Source organism: Schistocerca cancellata, chromosome 6, assembly GCF_023864275.1.
Source record: "Schistocerca cancellata isolate TAMUIC-IGC-003103 chromosome 6, iqSchCanc2.1, whole genome shotgun sequence".
Taxonomy (NCBI): Eukaryota; Metazoa; Arthropoda; class Insecta; order Orthoptera; family Acrididae; genus Schistocerca; species Schistocerca cancellata.
In genome coordinates, this window is record NC_064631.1 from 296,021,624 (window position 1) to 296,040,438 (window position 18,815).

The 18,815-nt window shown below is 42.2% G+C and overlaps 1 protein-coding gene across 1 annotated transcript in view; it reads left to right on the forward strand.

The window, feature by feature from the left end:
• The window catches only part of LOC126191210 (uncharacterized), a 78,451-nt gene extending 60,156 nt beyond the window's left edge, over positions 1-18,295 (forward strand). The window contains exon 7 of the mRNA XM_049932011.1: positions 17,743-18,295. Coding sequence (XP_049787968.1) covers positions 17,743-18,048 — 306 coding nt within the window. The 3' untranslated portion in view covers positions 18,049-18,295. The remainder of the gene's footprint in view (positions 1-17,742) is intronic.
• The last annotated feature ends 520 nt before the right edge of the window (positions 18,296-18,815 follow it).

Below are 18,815 nucleotides of genomic sequence, written 5' to 3' on the forward strand. Positions count from 1 at the left end.
ACATTTTTGTCTGCCTCAATGACAAATTTATCTCATTTGGACCTTGCGGTCGGTACTCTTCCGCTAGCTCGGCGCTTCGAATGGTTCGCCCTTGATGACACACACTCGAGTGACCACTTTCCATGTGTCCTTAGACTGCAGCCTCAACTGCCATATATGCGCCCGCGACGCTGGAAGTTTGCCCAAGCTGATTGGACACTTTTTTCGTCTCTAGCGACATTCGATGACCGTCGCTTTCCCAGCGTCGACGCTGAGATTACACATATTACCGACGTTATTCCTACAGCTGCGGAACGTTCAATACCACGCACCTCCGAATTGCCCCGGCGCCCCCCAGTTCCTTGGTGGAACGAGGCATGCCGTGACGCAATACGTGAGCGGCGACGTGCTCTTCGCGTTTTCCGGCACCATCCTACTTTGGTCAACTGTATCCGCTATAAGCAGTTCCGTGCGCGATGCCGTCGTGTCATCCGCGATAGCAAGAAGGCAAGCTGGAAATTCTTTATTAGCTCATTTAACACCTTCACTCCCTCCTCGGAAGTTTGGAGTCGGCTTCGACGGTTCTCAGGCGCGCCTAGTTTCTCCCCGGTCTCTGTGCTCACTGTCGCGCATGATACATTAGTGGACCCCGTCGCAATTTCTAACTCATTGGGTCAGCACTTTGCTGAGATTTCGAGCTCTTCAAATTACCCGCCAGCGTTTCTCCCGAAGAAACGTGCAGCGGAAGTGCGACCTCTTCCTTTCTCCTCTCAAAATCGCGAAAGCTACAATACTGTTTTCTCCATGCGGGAACTCCAACATGCACTCTCTTCTACTCGCTCCTCCGCCCCAGGACCGGATGGTATCCACGTCCAAATGTTGCTGCAATTATCAACCCATAGTCTGCGTTACCTCCTTCGCCTTTATAATCGAATTTGGACCGACAGTACTTTTCCCAGACGATGGCGGGAAGCTGTTGTCGTTCCCGTTCCGAAACCTGGAAAGGACAAACATCTCCCCTCTAGCTATCGCCCCATTTCTCTCACGAGTAGTGTCTGTAAGGTTTTGGAGCGTATGGTGAATTACCGTTTAGCTTGGTGGCTGGAATCCCGCAGTCTTTTAACACCTGCCCAATGCGGTTTCCGAAAGCATCGTTCTGCAGTTGACCATCTTGTTGCTCTCTCCACTTAGATCATTAACAATTTTCTCCGGAAACGCCAAACAGTAGAAATATTTTTTGATATGGAGAGAGCATACGATACCTGTTAGAGGACAGGCATCCTCCGCACACTGTTCTCTTGGGGCTTTCTAGGTCGGCTGCCCCTTTTTCTTCGCGAATTTATGGCAGAGCGCACATTTAGGGTGCGGGTGAACACTACTCTCTCCCGTACTTTCTCCCAAGAAAACGGGGTACCCCAGGGATCCGTGCGGAGTGTTGTACTGTTTGCCATTGCCATAAATCCAATTATGGATTGTCTCCTGCCTGATGTCTCGGGCTCCCTCTTTGTGGACGATTTTGCGATCTACTACAGCTCTCAACGGACCAGCCTTCTTGAACGATGTCTTCAAGGACGTCTCGATCGCCTCCACTCGTGGAGCATCGAAACCGACTTCCGTTTCTCACCCAGTAAGACCGTTTGTGTCAATTTTTGGCGACGTAAGGAGTTTCTTCCGCCCTCCTTACATCTAGGTCCTGTCAACCTTCCGTTTTCAGACGTCGCTAAATTCTTGGGTCTTATGTTTGACAGAAAACTGTGCTGGTCCTCCCACGTTTCCTATCTTTCGGCTCGCTGTCTGCGATCGCTTAACACCCTCCGTGTCCTGAATGGTACCTCCTGGGGAGCGGACCGAGTGGTCCTTCTCCGCCTCTATCGCGCCTTTGTGCTCTCGAAATTGAACTATGGAAGCATAGTCTACTCCTCTGCTCGGCCGTCTATTCTTTGGCGTCTCGACTCTATCCACCACCGTGGATTACGTTTAGTGTCTGGAGCTTTTTACACTAGCCCTGTGGAAAGCCTTTATGCTGAGACTGCTGAACCTCCGCTGTCCAATCGGCGAGCAGTCCTTCTGAGTAGTTATGCTAGCCATATGTCTTCCGTGCCTGCTAATCCAGCCCATGACATTTTTTTCGACGCCTCCTTCGATGTAGGGTATGCAGGCCGCCCCTCCTCCCTACTACCACCGGGAGTCCGCTTCCGTCAACTGCTCCATTCTTTCCTTCCACTTTCCTAAAACCTTCTTGACAACTTGGGGTACAGAACCGCCTTGGCTCCGTCCCCGGATCTGCCTGCTCCGTGACCTTTGTCGATTTCTCAAGGATGGTACCCCTTCACTTGTTTATCGTCGGGCATTTGCTGCTCTATGTGCACAAATGACGGAAGCCACATTTATTTACACCGATGGCTCGAAAACATCGTTAGGTGTAGGAGTGCCTATATTGTTGGCGACACCCCAAATCACTTTCGGCTTCCCGACCAGTACTGCGGAGCTTTACGCTGTTCTCCAGGCTGTCCACTACATCCGCCGCCATCAGCGGATACAGTACGTTATCTGCTCCGATTCTCTCAGCTCTCTCCTCAGTCTCCAAGCTCTTTACCCTGTGCACCCTCTGGTCCACCGGATTCAGGACTGTCTGCGCTTGCTCCACCTGGGGGGCGTCTCGGTGGCGTTCCTCTGGCTCCCGGGACACGTTGGTATCTGTGGAAATGAGGCGGCCGATATTGCAGCCAAGACTGCAGTCTCTCTTCTCCGGCCAGCTATTCACTCGGTTCCTGTCGCCGATCTACGGAGCGTTTTATGTCGTAGTGTTGTTCTTTTATGGCACGCACATTGGTCGACACTTCCCCATAATAAATTGCGGGACGTGAAAGCTCTTCCTTATGCTTGGACCTTTTCCTCCCGAACGCGTCGTCGGGAGGAGGTAATTTTAACTCTACTCCGGATAGGGCACTGTCTTTTTAGCCATCGACATCTTTTAGGCGGCGATCCTCCCCCACTCTGTCCCCACTGCTCTCAGCTGTGGACGGTAAGACACCTTTTGAGTGCCCCTATTTTAATCCGTTACGCTCCCGTCTACAGCTGTCGCCTGATATATCGTCGATTTTAGCAGATGACACGCGCTCAGCCGATCGCGTTCTCGAGTTATAGTGCCAGTGAAATGACATCAGTCATTTGAAGCTTTTTTTTTTTTGGGGACAACCAACCCCTTTCTGTAGTGGATTTTTAAGCCTTCCTTCTGCTTTTAGTTTCTCCAATTTTATGACTTTCGTTCCCATTGCTGTTGGTTTCCATTTTCGGTTTTTTGCTGTTTCCTAAGTCACGGACTGGGCGCTAATGACCATAGCAGTTTTGCGCCCTAAAACCAAAACAAACAAAAAACAAAAAGAAAAAAAAATAATTTTGAGACGTTTGTATTCCTTTTTGCCTGCTTCATTTACTGCACTTTTATATTTTCTCCTTTCATCAATTAAATTCAATATTTCTTCTGTTACCCAAGGGTTTCTACTAGCCCTCGTCTTCTTACCTATTTGATCCTCTGCTGGCTTCACTATTTCATCCCTCAGAGCTACCCATTCTTATACTGTCTTTCTTTCTCCCATTCCTGTCAATTGTTCCCTTATGCTCTCCCTGAAACTCTGTACGACCTCTTGTTCTTTCAGTTTATCTAGATCCCATCTCCTTAAATTCCCACCGTTTTGCAGTTTCTTCAGTTTTAATGTACAGTTCATAACCAATAGATTGTGGTCAGAGTCCACATCTGCCCCTGGAAATGTCTTAAAATTTAAAACCTGGTTCCTAAATCTCTTAACATTATGTAATGTATCTGATACCTTTTAGTATCTCCAGGGTTCTTCCAGATATACAACCTTCTTTCATGATTGTTATGTTCTGTGCAAAATTCTACCAGGTTTTATATTGTAGTAAAGTTGAAATCGATAGTTCCTGCTAATTACTATGGATAAATGTTACATTCAACAGCCGTACGAAAACAATTGGCTCCTCCTACCGACCCCCCGACTCAGATGATGTAGCTGAACGGTTCAAAGAAAACTTGAATCTCATTACAAATAAGTATGCCGCTCATAGTTACAATTAGATATTTCAATCTAACCTCGATTTGCTGGCGAAAATACATCTTCAGTGCCGGTGGTAGACAGAAAAATCTTCCGAAATTGTACTAAATGCTTTCTCTGAGAATTACTTTGAACAATTAGTTCATGAGCCCACACGAATTGTAAATACTTACATGGATATGGTGTCTGATCTTTCGGACATTTCCCCTCCACCACTGGCTGCTGGTGGACCAAAGACACTGAAATACATACTCAGAATCGCCGAAGAGCCCCGCAGTATTTCAGGTGACATTCGTCCCAGACTCGCCTTGTAAATTTAGTGTGTTCATTCTAAAGATTACTTTCCAACATCCTGCTTAGACGATGGTCAACAGCATTACTGCAGTGTTAAGCATTTTGTAAAAGCTCGCTCTCTAACCTAATGAAAAGGAATACTGGGAGTCCTGTGTTTCTTCCCTTGGAATGGATCCACCATCTCACGTGTGGACCAAGCTTCAGTCTTCTAGGCCAATAACGAGCAAATACTGTTTTGGGTCTTGGCCTTCAGAGAGGTCTTTGGAAGGGTCCGTGAGATACAGCTAGCAACAGCACTGGTATCTTTAACTCGGTATCTATCTACTGTAGAAACGGTTTCGACACCATCATATCCCCCCTTCTCTACCCCCGCCAAGCTCAATAAATTCAAGCTGATTCAATTCATGATTAGGTGATAAAAACATGAATGTCACTTACAGGCTGCAACTACTCAGGGTCTTAAGCTATTTGTCATTGGTAAGGTAGTATTGTCTCGGTACTTCAGCCAGGCAGAAATGCAAGGTCCTTGGAGAACTACCGACCGATTAGCCTCACCAATGTGATCTGCAAACTGCTTCAAAGGATGGTTGCTCGCTTATTATACTGGGTTCTCAAGTCGTCAGGTCTTTTTTCCTATCAGTGTGGTTTCCAGGAAAAGCAAACCACAATCAACCATCTGGTGACCAAGTATCCCCTTTCTAGATGACCCCTCTGGGTGCGGATTTGCGACTTCGACAAATCCCTTTTTGCTCAATCGTGGGCTGCCTCTCGGGAGGCTACTCCCAGTGTAATAAACTTCATCCAATCAAGAATACTACCACCATGTAGCGTTATTCCCTCTGCCTCTCCCAGCGGGAATCTACCCTCTACCATCTGACGTCCTTCTATCGGCCATACCAGACAGGAAAAACACTATTTTTTACTCCACAATGAGCCCACCCCCCTGTAGATTGGCGCTCCCCTCACGGTGGTCCATATTTTGCTGAACTGCCCCAGTCTTTTAGCATTTTGCACGAAACCTGCCATTCCACCTTCCTCATCTCTGGAGTTACCAGACGTCTTTCGCATGGTTAAGTTTGCCTTCGGTTTTTCTCTGGTGTATAATAATAATAATAATAATAATAAATAATAGTAATAGTAATAATAATAGTAATAATAATAGTAATAATAATAGTAATAATAATAGTAATAATAATAGTAATAATAATAGTAATAATAATAGTAATAATAATAGTAATAATAATAGTAATAATAATAGTAATAATAATAGTAATAATAATAGTAATAATAATAGTAATAATAATAGTAATAATAATAGTAATAATAATAGTAATAATAATAGTAATAATAATAGTAATAATAATAGTAATAATAATAGTAATAATAATAGTAATAATAATAGTAATAATAATAGACCCCGTGGAGGCCCGGGAAAAGAATAGGCCTCCGGTATGTTCTGCCAGTCGTAAAAGGCGACGAAAAGAACAAACCACTAATAGGGCTAACCCCCCTTTTAGTGTGATTACTTGGTTCAGGACAGAACTAAAGAAGCCTCGGACAAGTGCCGTCATGGTCGGGGACGACGCTTGAACCCTATGCCCGCCCACAATGGTAACGACACAGCTAGCCAACTGGAAAAGGATTTAAATCCGAATAGAGGTGTTTTGCAGGATATGCTTCCTGCAACCACCCTAGAAGGAAAACAAAGACAGAGGATGAGATGGTCAGATGAAGTTAATCGACACCTCATGTTCTGTTATTACCAAGCAACAAACCTAGGAACCAACACAACTGGATACAGATCACAAGTATACACAACATTTATTACCAGATACCCGGAATTAAAATTTTTAACAGAACAACGACTAGCTGATCAGATCCGTGTAATAATCAAAAATAACAGGATACCCCAGTCAGAATTAGAAAACATCAAACAACAAGTACAACAAATACTGGAACAAAATAATGTGCAATCAGAAGAGGAAGAAAACACAGTAATGGACTCAAACATCCCAGAGCAAACAAACAAAGACCAAGACGCATCAATTAAACAATCAGAGGAAAACGAAACCTTAAGACAGCCACCAGAACAAGCACAAATAGAACACGAAGAGAGACACGTGTTAGATATAGAAGAGAAATTTCAGCTGACATATATAGAATACAAAGACACAAATACAGACATTAGACCATTCTTGCATAGACCGCCAAATAACCCACAAGTCGAAACAACAATAAAAACTATCAACACAATCATACACAACAAAATAAATGAAAACACAACTATGGAAGAGTTACAACTACTGGTTTATATAGGAGCACTCACTACACTAAATATACACACTAGGCAGAGATCAGAACAAACCAACACACAGAAGAAACGCACAAAACCAGCATGGCAACACAGGTTACAGATCAGAATAGAAAAACTGAGAAAAGACATCGGACAGCTAACACAATTTATAAGAAATGAAATATCAGACAAAAAACGAAAAAGGTTAGGTAAAATCTCGCAACAAGAAGCAATAGAGCAATTAGATGAAAAAAAGCAGAAATTGCAAGCATTGGCCAAACGACTTAGAAGATACAAAAAAGTGAAAATAGAAGGAAACAAAACCAAACATTCAACACAAACCAAAAGAGATTTTACCAAACAATGGATAACACACACATTAAAATAAACAATCCACCAAACATAACAGACATGGAACACTTCTGGAGCAGCATTTGGTCAAACCCGGTACAACATAACAGGCATGCACGGTGGATACAAGCAGAAACAGACACACACAAGATGATACCACAAATGCCTGAAGTGATAATTTTGCAACATGAAGTCACCCGAGCAATTAATTCTACACACAATTGGAAAGCCCCTGGAAATGATAAAATAGCAAATTACTGGCTAAAGAAGTTCACCTCAACACATTCACATCTAACTAAATTATTTAACAGTTACATTGCAGACCCATACACATTCCCTGATACACTTGCACATGGAATAACCTATCTGAAACCTAAAGATCAAGCAGACACAGCAAACCCAGCTAAATATCACCCCATAACATGCCTACCAACAATATACAGAATATTAACTTCAGTCATTACACAGAAATTAATGACACATACAACCCAGAACAAAATTATAAATGAACAAAAAGGCTGCTCCAAAGAAGCACGAGGATGTAAAGAGCAACTGATAATAGATACAGAGGTGACATATCAAGCTAAAACTAAACAAAGGTCCCTACACTACGCATACATTGATTACCAAAAAGCCTTTGATAGTGTACCCCACTCATGGTTACTACAGATTTTGGAAATATACAAAGTAGATCCTAAATTGATACAGTTTCTAAACATAGTAATGAAAAACTGGAAAACCACACTTAATATCCAAACAAATTCAGATAACATCACATCACAGCCAATACAGATTAAGCGTGGAATATACCAAGGAGACTCATTAAGTCCTTTCTGGTTCTGTCTTGCTCTGAACCCACTATCCAACATGCTAAATAATACAAATTATGGATACAATATTACTGGAACATACCCACACAAAATCACACATTTGCTATACATGGATGATCTAAAACTACTGGCAGCAACAAATCAACAACTCAACCGATTACTAAAGATAACAGAAGTATTCAGCAATGATATAAATATGGCTTTTGGAACAGACAAATGTAAGAAAAATAGCATAGTCAAGGGAAAACACACTAAACAAGAAGATTACATATTGGATAACCACAGCGACTCCATAGAAGCGATGGAAAAAACAGATGCCTATAAATACCTAAGATAGAGACAAAAAATAGGAATAGATAATACAAATATTAAAGAAGAACTAAAAGAAAAATATAGACAAAGACTAACAAAAATACTGAAAACAGAATTGACAGCAAGAAACAAGACAAAAGCTATAAATACTTATGCTATACCAGTATTGACCTACTCATTTGGAGAAGTGAAATGGAGTGACACAGACCTAGAAGCACTCAATACACTTACACGATCACAATGCCACAAATATAGAATACATCACATACATTCAGCAACAGAAAGATTCACATTAAGCAGAAAGGAAGGTGGAAGGGGATTTATAGATATAAAAAACCTACATTATGGACAGGTAGACAATTTAAGAAAATTCTTTCTAGAACGAGCAGAAACTAGCAAAATACACAAACCAATCACTCATATAAATACATCAGCTACACCATTGCAATTTCATAACCACTTCTACAACCCTTTAGATCACATAACATCAACAGATACAAAGAAAGTAAATTGGAAAAAGAAAACACTACATGGCAAGCACCCGTATCATCTAACACAGCCACACATAGATAAAGACGCATCCAACACATGGCTAAGAAAAGGCAATATATACAGTGAGACGGAAGGATTCATGATCGCAATACAGGATCAAACAATAAACACCAGATATTACAGAAAGCATATTATTAAAGATCCCAATACCACAACAGATAAATGCAGACTTTGCAAACAACAAATAGAAACAGTAGATCACATCACAAGCGGATGTACAATACTAGCAAATACAGAATACCCCAGAAGACATGACAATGTAGCAAAAATAATACATCAACAACTTGCCATAAAACATAAACTAATAAAACAACACGTTCCCACATAAAAGTACACACCACAAAATGTACTGGAGAATGATGAATACAAATTATACTGGAACAGAACGATTATAACAGATAAAACAACACCACATAACAAACCTGACATGATACTCACCAATAAAAAGAAGAAATTAACACAACTAATTGAAATATCCATACCCAACACAACAAATATACAGAAGAAAACAGGAGAAAAAATTGAAAAATACATCCAACTGGCTGAGGAAGTCAAGGACATGTGGCATCAGGATAAAATCGACATTATCCCAATTATACTATCAACTACAGGAGTCATACCTCACAATATTCACCAGTACATCAATGCAATACAGCTACATCCAAACATGTATATACAACTACAAAAATCTGTAATTATTGATACATGTTCAATTACCCGAAAGTTCCTAAATGCAATATAACATATACCATACAGTTACAAGGAAGTCACGCTTGACCGAGGTCCGCGTCACATTCCATTTTTAACCAGACTTAAGTCTGAGAAAAAAAAAGTCAATAATAATAGTAATAATAAATGCAGAGGTGGCATATCAAGCTAAAACTAAACAAAGGTCGCTAAGCTACGCATACATTGATTACCAAAAAGCTTTTGATAGTGTACCCCACTCATGGTTACTACAAATATTGGAAATATAAAAAGTAGATCCTAAATTGATACAGTTCCTAAACATAGTAATGAAAAATTGGAAGACCACACTTAATATCCAAACAAATTCAAATATCACATCACAGCCAATACAGATTAAGCGTGGAGTATACCAAGGACTCATTAAGTCCTTTCTGGTTCTGCCTTGCTCTGAACCCACTATCCAACATGCTAAATAATACAAATTATGGATACAATATTACTGGAACATACCAACACAAAATCACACATTTGCTATACATGGATCTAAAACTACTGGCAGCAACAAATCAACTCAACCAATTACTAAAGATAACAGAAGTATTCAGCAATGACATAAATATGGCTTTTGGAACAGACAAATGTAAGAAAAATAGCTTAGTCAAGGGAAAACACACTAAACAGGAAGATTACGTATTGGATAACCACAACGACTGCATAGAAGCGATGGAAAAAAACAGATGCCCATAAATATCCAGGATACAGACAAAAAATGGGAATAAATAATACAAATATTAAAGAACTAAAAGAAAAATATAGACAAAGACTAACAAAAATACTGAAAGCAGAATTGACAGCAAGAAACAAGACAAAAGCTATAAATACTTATGCTATACCAATATTGACCAACTCATTTGGAGTAGTGAAATGGAGTAACACAGACCTAGAAGCACTCAATACACTTACACGATCACAATGCCACAAACATAGAATACATCACATACATTCAGCAACAGAAAGATTCACATTAAGCAGAAAGGAAGGAGGAAGGGAATTTATCGACATAAAAAACCTACATTATGGACAGGTAGACAATTTAAGAAAATTCTTTCTAGAACAAGCAGAAACTAGCAAAATACACAAAGCAATCACTCATATAAATACATCGGCTACACCACTGCAATTTCATAACCACTTCTACAACCCTTTAGATCACATAACATCAACAGATACGAAGAAAGTAAATTGGAAAAAGGAAACACTATATGGCAAGCACCCGTATCATCTAACACAGCCACACACAGATCAAGACGCATCCAACACATGGCTAAGAAAAGGCAATATATACAGTGAGACGGAAGGATTCATGATTGCAATACAGGATCAAACAATAAACACCAGATATTACAGCAAGCATATTACTAAAGATCCCAATACCACAACAGATAAATGCAGACTTTGCAAACAACAAATAGAAACAGTAGATCACATCACGAGTGGATGTACAATACTAGCAAATACAGAATACCCCAGAAGACATGACAATGTAGCAAAAGTAGCTTGCCTTACAACATAAACTTATAAAACAACACGTCTCCACATACAAGTATGCACCACAAAATGTACTGGAGAATGATGAATACAAATTATACTGGAACAGAACCATAACAGATCCATAACAGATAAAACACCACCACATAACAAACCTGACATCATACTCACCAACAAAAAGAAGAAATTAACACAACTAATCGAAATATCCATATCCAATACAACAAATATACAAAAGAAAACAGGAGAAAAAATTGAAAAATACATCCAACTGGCTGAGGAAGTCACGGACATGTGGCATCAGGATAAAGTTGACATTATACCAATTATACTATCAACTACAGTAGTCATACCACACAATATGCACCAGTACATCAATGCAATACAGCTACATCCAAACTTGTATATACAACTACAGAAATCCGTAATTATTGATACATATTCAATCACCCGAAGGTTCCTAAATGCAATATAACGTATACCGTACAGTTAAAAGGAAGTCACGCTTGATCAAGGTCCGCGTCACTTTCCATTTTTGACCAGACATAACGTCTGAGAAAGGAAAGATAATAATACGTGATAGTTCCGCAAACAGCACGTTTCTACCTATTCCCATTGCGGAAATATACTCTACCAAGTTTGCAAAAATAGGTTTGGAACGCCTTACACTTCACACTTCACACGTAATTACTGTTAAGGTGTGTCTACACCTGTACTCCATTAATCAAATAGGGATATCTGTAGAGGTAGTGTACTCGAAAACAGCCTCGTACCCTATGATCAGACGAATTTACACATCACTTAGCTGCCACGCATATTATTACTAAGTTCTAGACTAGGTATGTCTGCGCCCATTTACATGGAAAGCATCATGCCTCTAAATAGTCCCGTATTTGGAGCTCAGTTATTGTGTGCCCTACTGCAACTACTTCTTTGGCCTGATGGTAAAAAAATGCTTTGTTATCCCAGTATGTGATGTCACCAACGTGGAGATATCGCCTTCCCGCATATACACATGTCAATCTTATATGGAATAGGGTTTTCAGTCCCGGTAGCACTAAGACTTCTTAAAGTAGATAGTGGAAAGCTGAGTCTTAAATCAGAAGTCATTATCGCTAGAGAATTCAGTGCTTCTGGCATTTTAGAGTTCTGCGGCCACAACTCTTGCCTCAGTCAATAATTTCAATAAACCAGTGCCCTAAAACGATGAATTGTTGAACGCGCTTCCAGCAGTAGGTTTTGAAGCCACCGTTAAGGGTATGGATTACTTAGAGATGTTATTCTAACAGCGCCAAAAATAAATTCTTTCAATGAGAATCGTGTTAAAAGCTTGCTGTTGTGGATTAAGAAGTACCAGTTCAGTCGAGGTATCATTCTAATCTTCCTACAACTCGCGTATCAATGTATAAATCCAGGGAGAGCCCTAGTATTGGAGAAGCACTTTATAGCCTAATTTGGAGCAAATGATTGAAAAAAATTAAACCTGCGGCTGAGAGTTGCAAGCAGGTTAGTTCTGATACTAGTTTCTTTGGAATCACGGGACTGATGACCCCACCGTTTGGTGCCATAACCCCTCTTAATCAATAAATTATTCAATCTGATTTTAGTCCGGCTTAACGTGGTTTGCTTTTGATAAGTGTCTCGATTGAACTTGTTAATCGTCCGTGTATCTGTATCGATGCGGGTAAAGTCAGAGATCGTACTAGTTCAGAGCATAGAAAAAGCCCTCTGCTGGTTCCGTTAAGGAGTGAGCTGCGGGCCGTCAGTGGGGGAGTTTTGCTGTAAGGTTGTTTGACGGAATGACGTGCGGAGACGGCCGCGTCTTGACAGTTGGTATTCGCCAGTCTTGATGAACCGGAGAGCAGCAAACGCGGACCAGTGAGGTGCTTCTCTTTGCCTGGAAATGCACCCCTTCAGTTCTCACTGTTTTCTACTTCGATCCACCACATTATCTGGATTTTGACAATTTTGTTTGCTCGTGCTTTGAGAATTGCGGCCAGAGCATGTTTTTTCATGCTCCAGTGTGGATTAACGTTTCTTTCTCTTACCTGTTGAAGCAGAAGGTTTGTCTAAGCAACAAAACGTTCTGAGTGTGGTGCTTTCTTAAAGTTATCAGCCGATGGCTTGCGTTTACAGGCGGTCGGTTTCCATTCTGACGGCAAAACGCGCTGGTGAACTGTCAGCAGAGTGGGTGGTTTCAGGAGGATGCTTGATGCATGAAGCATGTCAAGGTGTATAAATCCGGCTGTTCTCAAACCGCTCTCCTAGTCGTAACAAATCATTGAATGCTGCTTCATACGAACCTGCAGCCTTCCCTTCCCTTGGCTACACCCTTGGAGGGGGCCAGTCTTGCCGACTTGGGATGAAACTCTTTCCTGTTGATCTGCGCTAGGGCCGCCACAAAGCGGAAAAATATCGCGGACAACTTTGGCGAAATGGAGTCTCTATTTAAGATGCGGTTAGGCCCACTGTTTATAAAGACTTCTTCTGCCCCCAATCTGCAGCTCTTCGTCCTTGTTAGTCTAAGCACATCCTGGTATCTATTAACCCTCACAAATATGGAAGCCTCTATTCTGGCTTTCAAGAGAGATGCCGGAGGGTGGTCAAGGTTATGTATTAGTGATGTGACTTAAAGCCGTACATACCGCCATCCATAAGGTACTTTCAGTGCTTGCGTTTTGCGCATGTGTCTTCTCACTGCATGGCGGACATTGTGTAATGACAGTGGACACCCACTCCATGGGGAGGCGCTTGTGTTCCACTACTTGTGTGTAAATTGTCATGACTGCCCCTTCAAAGCCCACCAGACTGCCCACCTCACAAGAAAGAAAAGATAAGTCCCTTGATAGTCTATCTACTACCGAGACTCGTCAAAAATGTGACCGACCCCATCCAGTATCGATGTCTTCTACTTTTGCCTCTCTAGCCTTTCCCCTCATCCTTACCCCAGCCCTCTGTTTCTCCCCCTCCCCTACAGTTCGCACGCGCTCGACTCCATGTGCTGCTCCCCTCCTCCCAGCTGAAGAAGTGCACCCCCTTCTTCAGGGCCTGCCAGTGATGGATCTCCGTCCCAGGACACCTACACTAGCGTCTCTCACGCCAGAGGCCTGCTATGACAGCTTGGCCTCTCAGTAATGTGGTTCCTGTCCTTGAGCCTAGCAACGATCCGTCGACCTTCGGTAGTTACCAGCGCTTCAGCCTGACCAATGTCATCTGTAACTTATCTGAACAGATGGTGGCTCGTCAGCTCAGTTGGGCCCTTGAATCTCGCAACCTTTTCTTACCAATGCAGTTTTCAGGAGGGACAGTCTCCGAGCAATCATCTACTTTGATCAGAAACCGCACTTCAGCAAGACTTTCTCAGTGCTGCTATCTTGCTGCAGTTTTCTTCGGCCTTTGCAATGTCTGAATCACAGCTTGGCGCCATCACATCCTCCTTGCGCTCTGAGTGGCGTCTTCGGTATTAACTATCCTTTTCACAATCTCTCTCAATCGACTTGGGGCATCTATCGAAACGTAGGTCACCCCTGCTCTTCATGTGAATTTCTGTATTTCGGTTAGCTCCTATTCGGTGGACTCTGCAGAACGACAGCTCCAGTGTGTGCTTCCATGTGGACACTCACGTACCTCTTAAGAACAGGTTGATGCATTTCTGTCGCTATACTATAGGCCATCCTTATCCACAATTCTAGCTCGACGCCCAACAAGTGACTGGTCCACCAGTTGCGTTTCTTGGATCTGCTTTTGACAACAAGCCTACTTGGTTACACTTTATCCATTGTCTGTTTTAAAAAAGTCGATGTTCTTCGCTTCGCTTCCCAGACCTATTGAGTTGTGGATCATTAGTCTTCTCTACCTTTACCAGACATTGGTTCTGTCATGTCTGGAGTATGCTGTTGTTTATTGATCAGCTGTCCCTTCCTCGTTGTTCCTCTTGGATCCAGTTCACCACCATAGTGTACGTTTAGCCACCAATGTCTTTTGTACTAGCCCTGTCAATAGTCTTACAGTTAATGCTGGGATCATTCTGCTTTTGATTTGGCAGTCCCACCTTCTGATACCCTACCCCCCTGCTCCCTCTTAATCTTCTAATCTCCTGGCAGATTCGGGCTGTCGCCAACCTGCTGCCTGCCCTCAGGTGGACTTACTCGTTGGGCTCCACCTCACTTTTCCCCATGACAATTTCCGTCGCCACTCCTTATCCTCTTCTCCACATTTTTCTCCGACCAACCCCCGCTACCGGTTAGTTCCACGGCCACCGATTAGGGTGTATTTTTTTCTGGGGACTGAAAGCGTCCATCGCTCCAAAGGCGTTTCGTTGTTGGTTTCAAAAGCTCTTCTGGGAGTTTTAGGATGCCATTGATTTATACACGAATGGATCTACATCTGCTGATAATGCGGCATATGCCATCACAACTTCTGTTGGCACAGAATGCCATCTCTTACTTGCCACATGTGGAGTGTTTACTGCACAATTAATGGTCGTCTATCAGGACCTCCGTTTAATAAAAATTGTTTCCTCACGCGAGTTTTGTTACGTATAGACCCAACAAGTGCCATCCACCCTGTTGCTCGGTGTTTCCCACCAACCCTTGGTATCTGCCATCCACAACCTACTCACTGATCTATGTGATGTTTATTTGGTTGACTTCCTTTAGGTTCCTGAACACACATTGCAGGCAATGAACTTGCTATCATCTTGCTGAGGGACGACCACTTATTCCCCACTCTGACTCCCTCTCCCCCCCCCCCCCCCCCAACCAGATTTACATAAAATCCCTTTTTGTCCAGTTGTGGACTAACTCTTGGTAGGCTACCCCCTCGTCTAATAAACTTTGTGCATGAGACGTTCTTACTACTGCCTCTTCTGGCCGGAATCTACCATTCTCCGCCGTCTTCATACTGGTTGTACTAGGTTGACTCGTAGTTTCTTTATTCGGCAATGTGCTACCGCCCACCTCTGTAGTTGCAGAGCTCTACAGACTAAATACGCCCTCCCGCTTCCTTGTATTGGGTGTCAGAGCACGACCCTTGCATAGTTACGTACGTTATTGGTTTTCTTAGTGAAATGGGTTTGTACCTTGAGTCTTCCAGTCGAGCGAGTCCCGCAGGTAGCGTAGAGGTTGCTTGCAGAGGCCTTGACCTTGCCTCTGCACCAACTAGGTTCTTCCCACCTTACCCCTCCATTTTTATGTGGTCCATTGTGCTGATCTGTTTCTCCTTTTTTGTCTTCACCTGGTGTCGTCCCCACTGTATCTTGATTATGGTGTGTGTGTGTGTGTGTGTGTGTGTGTGTGTGTGGTTTTTTTTTTTTTTTTTTTTTTTTAACTGGACTGTGCTGTTTGTGGTGTTCCTCCCTTGCTCTCTTCCATCCTAGGTCATTGGACTCATTGCATTGATGTTTGATCCCTCCCCTCCAAATCATGCAACCAATCAGCCACTGACTAAGGTTGTAGGGGGCTGCAATTTGGCATAAAGGCAGTCTATGTGCAGTGCTAATGTGAGTACATCCCTTTACTACTGATAGGAAACACACCATTAGTGAACAGTGTTTGTTGTGTACATAAACCACGATTGTGACAAAGCCACTAGGAAAACGTTATCATGTAATGAAGTAAAAATCAGCACATACAAGGAAATGAGTCACTCTAATCGTCAAATCATCAAACAGGTGAACTTATAAGTAAGGTGATTGATAACTGCGATAGGCGAACGACACGGAAATAGCAGGAAATATGGCCAAGATAGAAAATTGAGCTATCTGAACGGCAAATTTTGCACAAAGGGAGTGGGGGGGGGGGGGGGGGGCGGCGGCGGGCGCAACCTGTTAATCTCACCTTGTTGCTTATTCACAGTTACCAGGAACTGCCAGACGTGTACGACAAATTTTGACGTGACAAACATCTTGCATTCAGGAAACGACTGCACAGTCCGTTCTACCATCCATACATCAGTAGGCTACATTGGAGTTTGCTGAAAAACATGTCATGGATTTCAGAATGGGATAGTAATATTCAGTGATGAGATGGGTCAGATGTATTTCCATATTATTGCCATGCTATGAGAAGACAGTAGTCAGTAAGGGAGAACAGAATTTCGCTGGTGGAAATATGAATTGCGTAGTCTTCTGCGGTAAAGGTAAATCACGCATTGCCTGGCTGAACACTATAATGGACTTTAATCTGCACACTACGATGCTACAGACCGAACGGACTTCAATATATGAGGACTTAGGTGCCGAAAGTTCAAAGTTTCAACAGGAGAATGCATCTGTGCGATTTCCTCGTCTAAACAAAAATTCGTCGGAAGATAGATGACGATGTCTTGCCGTGGCCTGCGCGTAGCCCGGATCTGAACCTCTTGGAAGACTTTCGTTAATTACTTCCAAAACGTGTTTATCGCAATAGAAGGTAGTTTGAGGCCTTATTTGAGCTGAAAAGAGCGATACGAAAAGAACGGGTGACAATTTCACTGCTAGAACTACTAATAATGAGGTCAATGCTGAGAGAATTTGAAGTAATTAGGAAAAACGGAAGTTACACAAAGTACTAACACTGCAATGATACAACCGGGCAGAGGTTGCCTTTATACCAGTTTCCATCCAGGCAATGTAGACGCCTTATTTTGTTAATTGTTACGAAACTGTGAAATTCCATCATGATTGTCTTACCTGTATCTAGTACTATCATAATAAATTTCATACATATGTGCCTCAAAGATTGTACTCCTTTTGTAGGAACCTTGCTCTTATAGACTTCCACTACTGTATTTGAGTGCTGAGCTCACACACAAAGCCGCACGTAATCTAACATGTCCACAGGCTGAAGAACCGCCGACGATAACTGCAGAGAAAAGAAAACGGACAGCGCGGACCGTGATGCAGCCACAGCTATCGGCCTCTCCTGAGCACCATCTGTCCACCGAGGCGGCGGAGAGGGCGGCCATGAGCGTCGTACCTCCACCCCCACCACAACCATCGGTACCATCTGTGTCCTCGAAGGACACGCTGGCTGCTGAGGACACCTCTCACTCAGAAGATGCCACGAGCAGAAAAAAGAAGAAAGCAAGCTCGAAAGCCCCAAAGGCGTCGCTCCTCCTCAATCTGTTTGGACCGAAATTATTTTAAAATATTTCCGCATAAAATTGTGCCATTATTAATGAGAAAGTATAAATGAGAAATTGTATTAGCCTTAGATGAGAGCCAAGTGTTCTGATATTAGTATTTTAACCTCTAGGGATGGGGAATTTTAATATACCAAAGTTCAAACTGAATGATCCATATTAAATATAGTTCCATACGAAAGCTTGATTTCGTATACGGGTGACCCAAGAAAACAAATTCTAAAATATTTTAGACATATGCATATAGTGAGTTGTAGCATGTCTTTAAATTGGAAATCCATTAAACTCTGCTCTGGTTAGCAAATCTTCACACTTAAATCATTCTCCCCATTCCTGTCCCTTCCCATACTGGTCATACTTGCTTTAAATCTACAACGTTACAGTAATTGCCTCCATCTACAGCCAAAATTCGTCCTAGTGACGAGTTCAGAGAATACATACTATACTGCTACAATCCGTTTTTAGATAGCCTAAACAAAAAATAAAGTACTTCCGTATAATAAAAATAAAGATTATTGGTTACCCTCGGCACGTCCACAACCGATTTTGTGGAACTGCTCAAAGAACTTTCCTGCTTGTGATATGGCTAAGATTCTACGAAAATAGTTGATACGTTCCTTATTTTATCTCAGAATATGAAATGACAGTAATAGAACACGGAGTTACACCTTCGAAATATAAAGTATTTAGCACATTCATATCATATGGCCGAATGACAGAAGTATAAAAGGGTACTTTATGCAAAATAACTGAGGAACCCGACCTTAACAA